General features: G+C 43.8%; 1 protein-coding gene across 1 annotated transcript; it reads right to left on the bottom strand.

Moving 5' to 3' along the window:
• Positions 1-332: 332 nt before the first annotated feature.
• Positions 333-9,379, bottom strand: GABARAPL1 (GABA type A receptor associated protein like 1). Its single transcript, XM_064420625.1, has 4 exons — positions 9,074-9,379; positions 5,422-5,500; positions 4,313-4,431; positions 333-2,983 (listed from the first exon to the last, which is right to left on the bottom strand). Exons 1-4 carry the CDS (start codon positions 9,161-9,163, stop codon positions 2,918-2,920), a joined length of 354 nt encoding a protein of 117 aa, XP_064276695.1. The 5' UTR covers positions 9,164-9,379; the 3' UTR covers positions 333-2,917.
• Positions 9,380-14,486: the final 5,107 nt, after the last annotated feature.

Here is a 14,486-nt window from a genome sequence, read left to right on the forward strand (position 1 = left end):
CAGGGACAGGCAGGGCTGGTGATGTCCAACACCCCATTACTGTTCAAGGCCTTAAAATGGCAGAAAATGCATCAGTGTATTCATTATGCATCTTAAGACTTTCTTACATCATCCAGGTGTAATTGAAGATCCCACTAGTGGCATAGCAAGACACAGCTAGGTGTGTATGTGACAGTACCACCAAAAATAGGAGAGATGGGACTTGTCCTGGTAGACAGGAGAGAATAAACCTGGGGTTGTGGGAAAAAGTAGCAGTAAAAGCTCTGGCAAAGCTGTCCCTTTATTTATAAGCCCATATCAGGAAGAAATGCTAGTCACCCATTTTGGACCTGTGATTTTCAAATGCATCTTTATTGATCAGTTGATTAAGCTCTAGTCTGAACTTTATTTTACAGGAACCTGCAGCTAATCAGCACAAAAAAATTACCATCATCACCTCGTACAATACTAGCGCAAAAACAGAAATGCCACAATTCAGTTGAAAGGACTGGAAAAGAACTAAATTAAATCACAAACTCTACACGTAACAAACAGTTGCCATTAGTCCCACATGTCATTTAAACCCAGCAGCAGGAAAGGAGGACTGAACACAAAACCAAGCACCCCAAGTGCCAACTCTTTCTCCCCTGAGTGTGCTTAACCATGAGCTTGGCATGAACAAGTGGGACAGCAGCAGAGAGATGCACACCATCTGCCTGTGTCTTCTCTTTTATGCTAGAAAGCCTCCTGGGTCTGTCCTCTGCTTCAGAATATTCAGAGCTCACTAAAACAAGAGATTGATGCAGATTTGCACCCAAACGATGTGAAGAAAGCCTGGTAGCTGAAGGAGAGTGAGTCTAAAAGAGAGGACTGAGCAGTGCAGGCAGAAACTGAAGTTATCCAAGTTGGCAGTAGGTACAATGCATCCAAACACATTTATTCCAGATGAACACAGGATGGAACAGCAAACCTGAAGTTCGGGATGTAATACTGGGGATATTATGCCAACCATCACATCATCTGTGCCCTCATTTTCTGTCTGCCCATTCTGACTACTCTGTCTGCATCCTTTGTGATTCTTCCCTTCTTTCCCATTCTTCTGGTACTTCCCACCCACACAGGCAGTAACCCTCCCACCCCACCTCCCTCCCTGACCTTCACACAGTCATGCCAGCATCTCCCACTTGACACTCCCATCAGTTCTCCTGCTTCATGCACCTCCATGTAACAACACTAAGAGAAAGCTGAAACGTCATTTCCTGTTCCCCACACTCAGAGGAGCACTCATCTTGATTTCTCATTCCTGAGGAACATAGGGAATGGTGATCTAACTTTACAAGTAAGTAAATTGAGTAAACTCCTCCAACTTAATTTGGAATTTACCTGTATTCTCCATCCTTCTCATTTCCTCCCTCTTGGTCCCTCTCTTTTAAATGTAGGAATGTTTACAGTAATTCAGGCCTGATTTTTACATAAGACCCCAGAATTTTCCTGGAAGTCAGCTCACTCTCCAAGACCTATTCCATCATAGTTACAGCAGTAATGGGAAAATGTGCTGTTTGTGCCACTGAGAAGAAACTGCTTTGGCATGACAACGTAAGGCTTGCACAGCATCTGACACCCTTCTAAGAACAACACCGGCTCAAAACAAAGTAAGAAAAAAATCTAAAGATAACCTATTCCCTTTTCCCTTCAAGTCTAAAAGAACCTCTCTTGTGGCACAGAGAGGCACTGTTACCCAATCACAAAAAGCCAGCAAAACACATGCAGCAGTGACTGATTTCCTACGCTTGTGCACGTGGTGCAAGGGCTGTACAGGGATGAGACATGGAAGGGAAGGCTAAACCCACAGGAACTCTGCCATCCTCAAATCTGCAGAAGACTGGTACAAGGACAACACTGATAGATAATTTTCTGTGTTCACCAAAAACAAGACCACTAGTAGTTAGTTGCCTTAATGCACAGCAAGGGTGACTAAAGTTAGGTATCAGGAAAAGCAATCTCACTTGTAGGCTAGCTAGGAACTGAACAGACAATCTCAGCAGCCTCCAGGATCTTCCTCAGTGAAGTTCAGTAAAGAACAAGTTTGATGAGAAGCCATGGTGGACGTTTGGGATACTCAGTCGTCTCAGAGCTGGTGTGGGCTCTTGAGGTCCTTTCTAGCCCTGCGCTTACAAGTTTATCAGTTGACTACACTGAAAAGAACAAAAGGGTAATTTTTCTGTCCAGCAGTTGCAATTAAAGCAACAAAGGAAAAAAATTGCAGAATTTTTCCTTCCTTTCCCCAACCTTCATGTCTTATAGCTGAGGAGTTCCCGGCCCTCAGAGTAAGCCCTTCTAATACTGATGGACAGAGCTACTAGCCCTTCTAATACTGATGGAAATGATGGGAAACACAATACCCTTGGAACAATTCACAGGTAGTAGCTGGAGTGATGACTGTCAGCACAGGACAGCCTTGTGTGGGCAGAGTGAAGTATTTCACAGCTCACTGAATGGGAGCTATGGACAAGACAGGACAAGGTCAGTGTACAATACATGGCATGCCTTCTTCATCCAATGAAAGGATTACATGAAAATGGCCATCCTGCCCAGTCACTCTCCTGGAGCTTCGCTACACTGGCTTGTCTAGCAGCCTCCAGCACTAACTACTTCCAGCTGTGGCAAGAGAAGAATTGTGAACAGTGGAGTTTCCCCAACCCCCCCAGTGTGGAACCTCTCCTTAATCTTCAAGCTCACCCTGTCCCCCTACCCTGACTCCCCTCAATTTAAAAAATAATGGTGATAATGTGTGGAAGCTGGTGACATTGTGCATGTGGTTCACTTCCAGTTCTCTTTTTCTCTTCTCATGCATCCTCCTCCTGCCTCTCCAGCAACCCCCATCCCCGCCAATCCATTCCATCAGTCCATCCAGCCTGCATGCCTCGGGGGCTGCTGCTCACTTGCCATAGACACTCTCATCGCTGTAGGCCACATAGAGAAAATAATCCTCCTCATGGTTATCCTGCCAGGGGACAAAGAGACAAAGTGAGGAGCCAAAGCTGGAAACTCACTGCATGTGAGAAAGCTCAACCCAGAGATCATTGTAACATGAGCAGGTAACTTCTTTTTCACTGCTCCTCTCTGTTTACATCGAAGGCTTCGCTTCCTAAGACCAAAGAGAACTCTGGTCACAGCTCTGCTTCTACACACAGGCAGGACGCATTTCTGTACATAGGGAATTTACTTGAAGAGCCACAGCCAGGCTGAGTTGCAAGCATGCAACAGAAACAGCTCTGACTGTTCACCAGTATCTCAGCAGTGGTATGGTCTTAAGATTGAGAGAGAGACTTGGAAGGATTTAGCAAGTCAAAAATCACCTCTAGATGGTATTTTTTTCAGAACACTTTGACAAGTGGCTGTATTTCTAAGTCCTGTTTTACATACGAGCAGTAGAGCTGATATGTTAAGTGATTACACTGACACAAAAATTCTGTGCTGTGCCAGCAACAGAGATCTGACCTCAGCTCTAGACATCAGACACTTTCCTTCAACGTGTTCAGATTTGGAAAGCATCCTGCCTGTGTTTTCTTTTATTATCTTCATTAGTATACAGACTGATGAAGTGTCCAGTTACTGCCAAAAAGTGACAATCCAAACTAGGCTCACAGCACCATGCCGGAGCTCTTTTATTAAAACACCCAGCTAAAGGAGGAATAAAGGAGAAATCAATCCAGGCTGCAAATCACCCATGATATAATGGCTATGGAACTGAGAAATATGGGCATCCAATATGTCTTTAAGGTTGTTCAAATAACACTGCTAAGTAGAAATAGTGGGCAGCAATGCTCATAGCATCCTACATAATCCTCACTTACACAGTGCAAGTGACGAAAGAGTAATTCTAGACAAAGAATAAGTGTTCCATAAGAAAGTATTTCTAGACAGATGGATGCCCAGTGATACTGGCCCTTTTACTAGCTTTTCACTTATTTTTACTGGCTAAAAGGAAATCTCTTTTGTATACACAGCCAAACCTATGCTCACCACCCTCCCCAGCCCCAATCTCTGAAAAGGAAGTGGTTTATTTCAATACTTTGTTAAAGTAGTAGGAGCAATATATCATTGCTGGGGCAAGTATTTGCCACAACCCTTTCAACTAGCAAACAACCAGTTGAATTGATACGGCTCCCCAGGTTCCTGACTAGGGGATGGAATTCCCCACACCAGATAATGGGATACAGCTCAGGCAAGAGGGTGCCCATGTTCAGGCATCTGTGACCAAGCTGAAACCACTGACACTTCTGGACATTGCTCTTGTCAGTGAAAGGCAAGAGAAAAGGGCCAGGCTTACCTCATACAGCTGGCCCATGGTAGCACTGGTGGGAGGGATGGTGTTATTGACGAAGAAGAACAAAGCATCTTCTGGCCTCAGGTGGATCCGCTTTCGGATTAAGAAGTAGAATTGACCAACTGAAGAGGAACAAAGTATGCCTTAAGATGCAGAAGGAATGTTGGAGGGTTTTTTTGGTTGTTGTTGCTGTTTATTTCTATATTTTAACCCTAACCATGGCTGTTTTCTTTTAGTGGTGGAAGTCACATACTGTATATAAAAAGTAGGGGAAAATGAACAATGCAGGACAAAAAGCAAGAGAAGAAAGCAGTAACTTCATGATTGTAACCACATGAGCAGCCAATCCAGTCTGAGCTGGCAGTTTGTCAGGTACACATCCCATGCCATGTCCCCTCTAAATCCACACTCCACCTACTATGGTATGAAATGCTATACTGAGGGGAATTGGTGGGAAGACCTTTAACTAGCTTAACCTTTAGATCCTACAGATCAAAAACACCTTAAGAGAATTTAGCCTTGGTATATATGGTTATAATCATTCCTGAAAAAAAAAAATCCTTATTATTTACTACGTTGCACAAGAAAGTTTTTCACAGTCCATTAAATACTGCAAGAGGAAGAAGAAACCCTGTTCCTTTAACTCATTAATGTTCTTAAATAAAAACAGATGTAAAAACACACTCAAGATCACCATGACCATTCAGAAAAAGAACCTTGTAGCTATGACTACAGCTACAGGGGTGGAAAACGTGGGGACTATTGCAAGAACTTGTCTCTTCCTGCAACAAGAGCACAGCCTCTGGCAACTCCGCAGCTAAGTCATCATTGACTGGCCATGACATTGTCCATGATACATAATTTAGTTAGTCACTGTTGTCATGGTTAGAACTCAGTTGTGACACGCTACCTAAGCCAGTGAGATACCTCAAAAGATCTGAGAGAATTCTGCCTGTTGAAATCCAGGCTATAAGGTATAAATATAACAAGGACAGCAGACAAACAAGATGTTGAGCCTGTCTGGATATTTTCTTTGTGCTGATCACAGAGTAAAAAGCACTTCTGAGACCCTCTCGCTGAAAATCAGGAGGAAAGGAGGTAGACATTGTTACCTGTGAGGTCGGAAGGTACGAGATACTTTCTTTTGTCCAAGTCAGGTACTCTGGCTTTGGGTGCTTTTTCCACGATTACCTGTAAAGAGAGAGAGAGAAAGCAAGAAACAGATGAGTATCATAAACCAAAATAGTCCAAAAAGCAACAGTGGATAAGGACATTACCCTCTGATGGTGTTACTAGGCCTTTAGGTATATAATCTGTAACAAATACACAACATTAAAGAATACATAGGTGAGATGACTTAAAGAAGAACAGAAGACAATCTAAAATCACTCTCAATAGCTGTGCAGGGAGCCCAGGCCTGCAGCTGTAAGCATGGGGAGTGAAAAAAAAGAGTCCAGAACAGACATAAAAATAAACCATAATGGCTGAGAAAAAAAAAAAAATAGGACACCTTGATGTTCCCAGTTCAGGTTAATTTTGTGAGAAGCAGCTGTCAGGAGGCTAATACATGAACACAAGCAAGTAAAACGGTTTCCAGGTTACAGTTCCAAACTGCCCTGCACAAAATCAGCCCTACTCCCAGTAGTCCCGCATCCTAATTTCTACTTTCACCAACACCAAGTGCTCTAGAACGAAGCAAAGACTTAAAGAGAAAGTACAGCTCACTGGGGATTTTTTTTTAAATCTCCAATTCTTCAGGAGTTATTATCTACTCTGAAATTCATATCCTTTAAGTTTATTATCCATAGTTCACATAACTATGGACATTTCCTTAGTCAAGTAAACACACATACAATAATTAAAACCAGCCTACCATCTGGGCAACTGGATCCATTGAGATCTCTTGACAAAACTACTAATTTGCTTATATTCTAATGCAGAAAAATACAAAGCTCAGCAGCTTTAAGATCAAACAGACCAAGAGGTCTTTTGCTAAAAAACATAATTTTTGTTAGCAGAGTTAGGCAAAATATTTACCTCAGAAACAGGAATTATTCCAAACTGACCTGATCTCCTTTTCCATTGAAACCTTTGGAACTACTGCATTTGTGCAGAAAAAAGCTGCAGGGCTTTTTTTTTTTTGTTATATGTATTTTTGAACTGGTAAAAGATACATCATGTTTCAATCTATGCGGCTTGCTGTTCTGCAGAAGCCATTCTTACCACCCAAACTAAATCTCTGGATTTTCTGAACTTCCTAAACTTTTAAATTTCCTTAGGTCCCATAATAGTGAATACTCCACCTGAAACACTGTGGGACTAATTTCTAAGGGTTCCATGCTCCCATTGCTCTTTGGCAACCCAAATCAGCAAACACAGCTGCTGTCTAAGAAAAAAGATTGAACTGCTGTGGACTAAGCATTCTTTGGAAGCAAAACAATGTTGCCCCACCAGTGAGACACCACACCAGAACAAAAAGTTATCATGAGCTTGGTGTATTTATCCTGGACATGGTGCTGTGCTAACCTGAACCCTTCTAGAGCCAAGTGAGTGTCTGCAAAATATCTCACACCAGAGAGGTCCGAACTAGGACATTTTTTCTCTGTGCTCCATTTGAATGTGGCCAGCGCAGCCAAACCCCCTGAAATTTCCGTGTTTGATTTTAAAATAGAAACATGGTTGCCTCAGCTACTTCAAGATTTCCAAGTACCTTCGTTGGCACAAGGCACTCAAGCTCCTTCAGGCAGTTTGAGGTAGGACATATATTTCTGTACAAGATGCAGTTGGTAAATGCTGTGAGGAAAGGACACTACCCCAATCTCACTGAACAGCAACAGCACTTCTCACATTTATTACCAGCACAGCCAAACAAGGCAGTATCTAACACAATTAACTGCAGTGGGGAGTTCTTGCCTCCAATTAAAAAAACCTACTGACAAGCCAAACTGCTTGCTGTGACTACCCTAACTGGGGCGGGAGGGGGAAGGAGTGGCTTGTAGATTGATCATTAGATAGCAAAGGAAAAGAAGTCATGCCTATGTGAATGAGGTGAGTGTTAGGGCTTATAAACCCCTTGGAAAGGTTTAAATCAGATCACCACTGATTTAAGAGATGTTAAGAAACATCTCCCTCGTGCAAAGATGCACAGAAGGAATGGAGGTGCTGTGCTAAGCTGACTGGGAACTGTAGTCAGTTTGCTGGATAATGCAGGTTATCTCTTCTGAAACACTAAACCCTTCACATACCTAAACAAAACCTACAAGGAAAATCCTAAGGGCAGAATACAGACTATCCACATTTGAGCTGCTGCTGAGTAGTGACTGTGGTAATGGAGGGCAGTAAAATCTCATCAAAATGCTGAGATGTATCACGGCACTGCAGCATAGGCAGCCAAAAGGATGACATCTTCAAGGATCCTGCTGTCAGGAAGGGCAGACACAGAAGCGATGTGAAGAACAGAGTGCTGCATGAACTCTGGGCCTTGCTGTGCATCATTCCAATAATCCTTAACTTCAGCACACCCTGTTATTCTGGTCCTGGTTTTCTTCACAAAGTTCTGCTGATGCCCCCTATCCTGACCTCCACTGCGTCCTGCCAGACTAGGCCTTGTCCTGTGCTCCCCACAGGGTTCTTCCTGACACATTTGTCATGGCCTGCTGCGCAATCTGCCACATTAATCCTCAATTTACACCTTCTCTCTCCACCGACCTACAGAGCCCCCATCATAAATACCCAACCCCACACACTTCAAGCTGCCCTGCTGCATGCTCAACCTATGCTATGCCAGGCCTCCCAAACACAGAGAAAACAAAGGCACCCAAATACTGACTTCCAAAAACTTTTTCAGGTCTATTTGAGGGTCACCCCCAAGACAAACATGCTGCTAGCCTGCAGGAAAACATGGGGTGTAACTGTTCCCCCTCTGTCATTAGTTTTATTGGGGGGGTCCCAGTTTTTTTGAAAGCAGTACACCTGTGCAGCAAATCTAGGAAAGACCTCTCCAGTGGGGATGGAAAAAAGTAATACTTGCAAAACGTCTATTAAAAAGGAAAAAAAAAAACCCCTACACTTAATAGATTTTCTTCTTTTTCTCTTTTTTTTTTGGTCCCAATAATTATTTGGAATTACGAAGTCAGAAGTTTTCCACTGGCACTCCAAAGGGGCCTAAGAATGAGGAAGCAAAATTTAGCTAGATGACCTTGCATTCCAAAAGACATTTTCTCCACAGGATGCTTAAACAGGAGAGCAAAAGGATTGAGAAGTATCTTTTTTTTGCTCGCAAAGGAAAAGAGAAAGGCTATATCGAAAAGACAAAACAAACTGAAGCAAAATAAAAATAACAAGGACATATGAGATGACCCGGATGCAGACCATGTTTAGTATGAAGAGTACCCGGTTAACCCATTCACTGATCTCCATTTTCACAGAAACAAGGGTGAGCTCCTTGCCCACTCACCCCCATCCACGCCAGAAAACGATCAGCAGGGTTCCAATTATGGAGTTACTGCGGATCCCAGGGAAAAAGGTGTATTTCACCCCCCACCCACAATGCAGCCCTTCGCGCACCATAAATAGACCCAGCTTCACACTAAGGAGGAAAGCAGCCGGGGATTCGAATCAGAGCAGCGAGATCACGATCATCTGCACTAAACTAATTTCTTTCGCCTTCAAAATAAGACAAGCAGCAGCCGACGGCCGGCACGGAAAAAAAAGGCGGCCGAGCCCGGGCTCGCAGCCATAGCCGCCCTGGCAGCGCGCACTCACGGGGACTCTGTCGGGGTATTTCTTCCGGATCTTCTCCCCTTCTTTTTTCCTGTACTCGAACGGGTGGTCTTCCTTGTACTGGAACTTCATGGCGCCGGGCTGTCCCACCGCTCCCGGCTGCTGCTGCAGCTGCCTGCGACCCCGCCGGCGCTGCGCAAACAGCTCCGCCCGCCGAGCTCCGGGAGCCGCCCCGACACAGCGCCGCTGTGACGTCACGGCCAGGCGCCGCCCCGACCCAGCGGCAGGGGGACGCTGCGCGGAGGAGACCCCTCCGCCCAGCCGAGCCGTAATGTCACGGGGAGGTGCCCGCCGAGCCGAGCCGAGCCGAGCCGAGCCGAGCCGAGCCGAGCCGAGCCGCGCTCTGACGTCATGGGGAAGCGCCGCGGTGTGAGGGGAGCGGTGAGGGGGCGAGGAAGGGCGCGTCCTGTTCGTCTGTTCGTGCACCGATTTATTGCCCGGTAGAACATAAACAAACAAACAAATAAATACTTAAAAGCCGCTTTTTTCTTTCTTTTTTTTTTTTTTTTTTTTTTTTTTTTTTTTTTTTAATCTTAAAGGCAGCAGAGCGCCACCCGCCCTCCGCAGCGTGACTCAGGGTTATAAACACGGCCCCAGCCGTGCTGGAGCACAGCACCCGCCCTGGGGGGACATGGCTTGGGGCTCCCCGGGTGAGGCCTGAATGCCCCCGCTGGTCCAAATGAATGTGACCTGCGCTCTCTGTGGCTGCGAGATGTAACATGTACACACAAAAATAATTGTTTGTTCTCGGACCGTCCCCGTGACTGCTGGATCTGGGCTGTTGCCTTGTTAGTAGCATCTCGGCGGCAGAAAGCATGCCATGTAATGTGTCACACCAGATGCATGTTGCAAACAGCAGACAGCTAAAGGTCTGCAAACAAGCCAAAACAGCGAGCCAATTTCAGCCCAGTTACTCAGCTGGCACATACAATATCTGGGGGTTTTTTCCCCTAGGAGTAGATAAACTCACAATTATTCACTGATCAGCGGAAGAGCAGCTATTAATGAATGGCTCAGCATGCTCAAATCAGGATAAAAATCAATTGCTGCTACCCTAGGGACAATGAGTTGGATTGTGTTAAATTACTTTTTCTATGCATACTTTACCTAGAGGAAGCAGAATTTTGCCAAGGCTGATCTTTTATCAGTGCAGGTGTTTTAGCTGTAGCAGAATGTATGTGGAACAGCCAGATGCATAAGGTGATTCTCCATGTCCACACCAAAGGCAGAGGTAAAAGACAGATTTCCTAATTCAACCCCATGTCTTGACTGAGGATGAGCAGGGGTAGGAAAAGGTGTGTTGGGGTGTGATTTTTCTCACTTGAATCATGACACCTACTTTTGGATAGCTGAAGTGTGTCTGCAAAAAACTCTGGCAGGTCCTTTACTTTCTAAGCTTTTATTACTGGTACTTTTTTTATACCAAATACTTTTATTAGTATGGGGTATTGTGACCTCCTGCTAATAGTCAGCTCCAGCAGGTGCATGCCCAAATCATCTAAGGATCAAACAGCCCACAGTGGGAATGTCACCAGCCAATATGTCCCAGCCTTCACTAGTTTGTGTGCATCAGGTTTGTACAGGAAGCACCATCAACATGTCTGTCCTAGGGCATGTAAACATTCTCCCATGGTTGCCAGGTCAGAGGGGTGAGTCAGAAGGAAGGAACTGTTTTTTGCAGTCCCATAGCAAATAGCTTGGATTGAAGGAACCCCAGGGTTTAGACCCAAGGAAAATTTTGGTTTCATGGCATTAAACTTTTATACGAAGCCTGTGTTTGGCCTCCTTGCTTCCTAATTGCCTGCAGCACAGCAGTGCTGAGGTGTACTGAAGGTCTGTAGTGATGCCTCTTCCACAAGCACAAAAGAGCGGAAGGTTTCTAGCCTGTTTCACTTAAGCCACCAACATATTCTGGCAATTTAAACAGACTGATCTCAAACTCCTCTTACCCTGTGAATTGCTGTTTTTATTCTCAGGACTGCTCCCAAGGCAGCTAAGGTAACACCTGGTTTTAATTTCTCATGTCAAATCAGAGAGAAGTGACAGGTTTTTTTCCTGTTCTGATGCAAAGACATGACCCTGTGAGCAGATTGCTAGGTGACTTCTCAGCAACTCCCCTGACTGAAGTCTCTCCCTGCCCTGATGGTGCAGCCCTGGATGTGCAGCCCCAAGACTCGCTCTTCCTGCTTCCCCTCTTTGTCAGGCACTGAATTCCCAGCTCTCTCCTTCAGCTTCAATAATAACAATAACATCACTGGCAAAGCAGGCAGGAAGATGATACATGCAGAAGCAGTGACAAACACCTAAACATGTGACTCAGGGTTGTTAAAATGTCAGCCCATGTGCATGTGACAAACCCTATGTTCTGGATTTGTTTGCCAGAGGGAGGAACTGGAAATGGTGTTGGCTAATTTTCCTGCCCTGGGCTGCCAGCACAAGTGCTCCTTCAAGGACTGTCAAAACAATATATTTCTTCTTAATTTAGAGTGTCAGAACAGCTCTGAGCACATACTGTACTGCTGTGTCTGCAGGTCATGTGGGTACATTCTACAAGGGATTTCCCAAACATTGGCAATGCTGCAATCATTGGAGCAGGAGACAAAAATATTTGCACAGAACCTGGGGGCATGTTTTGCAGTCTGTGCTGTACTATACAGTCCTCCTGCTTATAACTCTGGAGTCCCTAGCATACTTATTTCTTTATTACCTCCCAATGGGTAATTTATGCCTCTACAGACTGATTTTTAAATTTTTTTAAAAATCCTAATTGTGGACTCTGCATATCAAAGTCTCTTTTGTCAGAAAATTTGTGCTTTGTGGTCTGAATGGTGATTAAACCACAGATGGCATACCTGAAGGCACTCATGCTTCTGATCTGCTCGCTGCCACCCATGGCACAGTCCTTTCCTGGTGTCTCTGCTATATCCCTCGTGACTGGTCATCAGTTTTTCTTGGCACTGGATCTGTAGCACCTTCAGAGCCAGTATGGGCACATTGGTCTTGGATGAGGGCACAGGGTTAGTCACTCCCAGTAAACAATGTCTAACTGTGTAAATGTTTTCCTTTCCTCTAGGAAAGCACTCTGTATTGTCCATGCTGGGCTGCTCTATTTTCTACAATTTCTTATTTATTTTTTTAACCAAAAAAAAAACCAAAAAAAACAAAAAAAAACACAACCAAAAAAACCCCAAAAAAAACCCCCCCAAAAAAACCAAAAACAAAACAAAACAAAACAAACCAACAAAAAAACCCCACAACACCAAAAAAAAAACAAAAAAACAACAACAACAACAAAAAAAACCACCAAAAAAGCAAAAAAAACCCAAAAAAGACAAACAAAAAAAAAACCACCTGCTCTTTCTTACCATACTTCTTGTATGGCCCAGCTTCAGCTAAAGTTGCTTAAAGGCATACAAATGATGCTCTGAGGAGATTAAGGAATACGATCACAATTGGTGCATGATCAAAAGCAGCAGCAAAGGACAACAGCCCAGACTTGCAAAGCAGAGTTTGAGATCCATTTGTTCCAGCCAGTGATTGGGAGTGGCCTGTTGGAGAGGGGCATCATTGTTCCTGTGAAAACAAAGAAGCAACAGCAACAGTGGGGCCAGTGGGATGTTTCTGAAAACCGTTTTTTCTCAAGTACTCTGTTTTAGGGGAACCTAAGGGCGGCACTGTTACCAAACAAGTTAATGTTTCTTTTAAAAGGAGTGGGGAGGGTAATTGCTTTAAGGATATTTAGTCATTGAATTGGGTAACAGATTGCAAGCAAGCTATGGGTAATGCCCATGTGTTAGAAAAACAAACTACAAATTTAGGGACTGACGTGCTTCAGTGCTCTTCGACCAGAGAGAGAAATTTGTTTTTGAGACCTGGACACAAAGAATGCAGAATTTATAACCAATGACACAGAAACAGGAGATGAAGGAGAAACTAACAAAGACAATTACTGAGATTTTCTTTATCTGGGAAAAAGAAATGAATTATAAAAGTACTAAAATGTGGATTAATTTGCATTAGAAGCAATAAATAAATAACAATAGGTGGTAGAATACTATTTAATGAAGATAACTATGTAGCTTGTAAGTCAATGAACACTAATTTCTTTTTTTGCTTAAATGTATAAATAGTTAAAGGTTTGATAACTGGCATGTTCTGTGGAGCTATCCCCATATACCCTACCACTGAATAAAGTTATGTTGACTTTCTACCCTAACAAACTGGTTAAACAGTTTATTTCCCAGCTTTTGGTGCCAGTTTCTGGTACCCCAGATGGGACAAAGAGGTGCCAACTCAGTGGACCAGAGAAATCATCAGCACTCCAGTGCACACCAAAATATTTCCAGGGAGATCTTCCTGTTTCTTAGTCTGATGAGTAGATCACTCTGCCCTTTGTGGAAAAAAGAATACACTATTACTTAAGGTACTTTATTTGAAGGTATTTTTCCTGCCCATAAGTTGCCCTAATAGAAAGTTTGCAGTGTGAGGCTCAGAGGTTTTTCAAACCGGCTTGGGTTTTAGGAAATGTTGTGAAAAGTTGTAAAAGATTGTAAGAAGTTATGGAAAGCTTGTAAAAGGTTTTAAAGGTGTTAAAAGTTTTTTTCCTAACATGGTAAATATGGGAGTGAGGCTATCCTCATAGCTCCCATGAGAAGAGATCCCAAAGGGTTCCCTTTTGGATTCTGTCCTGAGGAACTGGAAAAAGTTGGGGGTTTGGGAGGGTGACCCCCTGACACAAAAACAACTTGTTGAATATTGTAATCACTGGTGGCCAATATATAAACTTAATGGTTGTGAAAAATGAGCAGTTAATGGGATTGCAAATTACAAATACCATTTTGCAAACAATGCTGTTTTGTAAAAGGAATGCAATGGACCACCCACCATATGCTTCTTTTTTTTTTTTTTTTTTTAAATTTTTTGATTAGTGGAATAATTCTGATTAGTGGAAGTAATGTATGCATGTGCCTAGAGATCTGATGGTGTTAGCATTAGAAGAGAAGGGATGGGAAACCACCCAAAAGATGCTGCTCTGGCTGCAGTCCGGGCTGAATCCCCAGTGTTAAGCATGTGGCTGCGGGTTCCTGTGGCACAATGAGCTGGGCGAGTTTGTCCTGCAGCCAGGGGACTAGTGCAGCTCAGCACTGGGGCTGCTCGGGGAACATCATGTGGAAAGGCTTCACCTTGGAGCTGGACTTGTGCTTTAGGATATTTACTGTTTCACGAGGACAAAGGAGTTCGGTCCAGGAAGGAAAAGAGGCTGTCTGTCCAATCCTGAGCCCCCTTCTAAGAGAGAGTTGAGCCTGACTGCAGGAAGGGCTTTCAGGAACTGAAAGATGCTTTAATGACTGCTCCTGCACTGGGACTACTGGGCTTTCTAGGCAGAATTGCTGCC

Source organism: Passer domesticus, chromosome 5 (genome assembly GCF_036417665.1).
Source record: "Passer domesticus isolate bPasDom1 chromosome 5, bPasDom1.hap1, whole genome shotgun sequence".
In the NCBI taxonomy this organism is placed as follows: Eukaryota; Metazoa; Chordata; class Aves; order Passeriformes; family Passeridae; genus Passer; species Passer domesticus.

Coding starts and splice junctions, on each gene's coding strand:
- GABARAPL1 (XM_064420625.1), bottom strand. CDS start 9,163: ATGAAGTTCCAGTACAAGGAAGACCACCCGTTCGAGTACAGGAAAAAA. Junction 5,501..9,073: donor AATACCCCGACAGAGTCCCC/GTGAGTGCGCGC, acceptor CTCTCTTTACAG/GTAATCGTGGAAAAAGCACC. Junction 4,432..5,421: donor CGTACCTTCCGACCTCACAG/GTAACAATGTCT, acceptor GTTCCTCTTCAG/TTGGTCAATTCTACTTCTTA.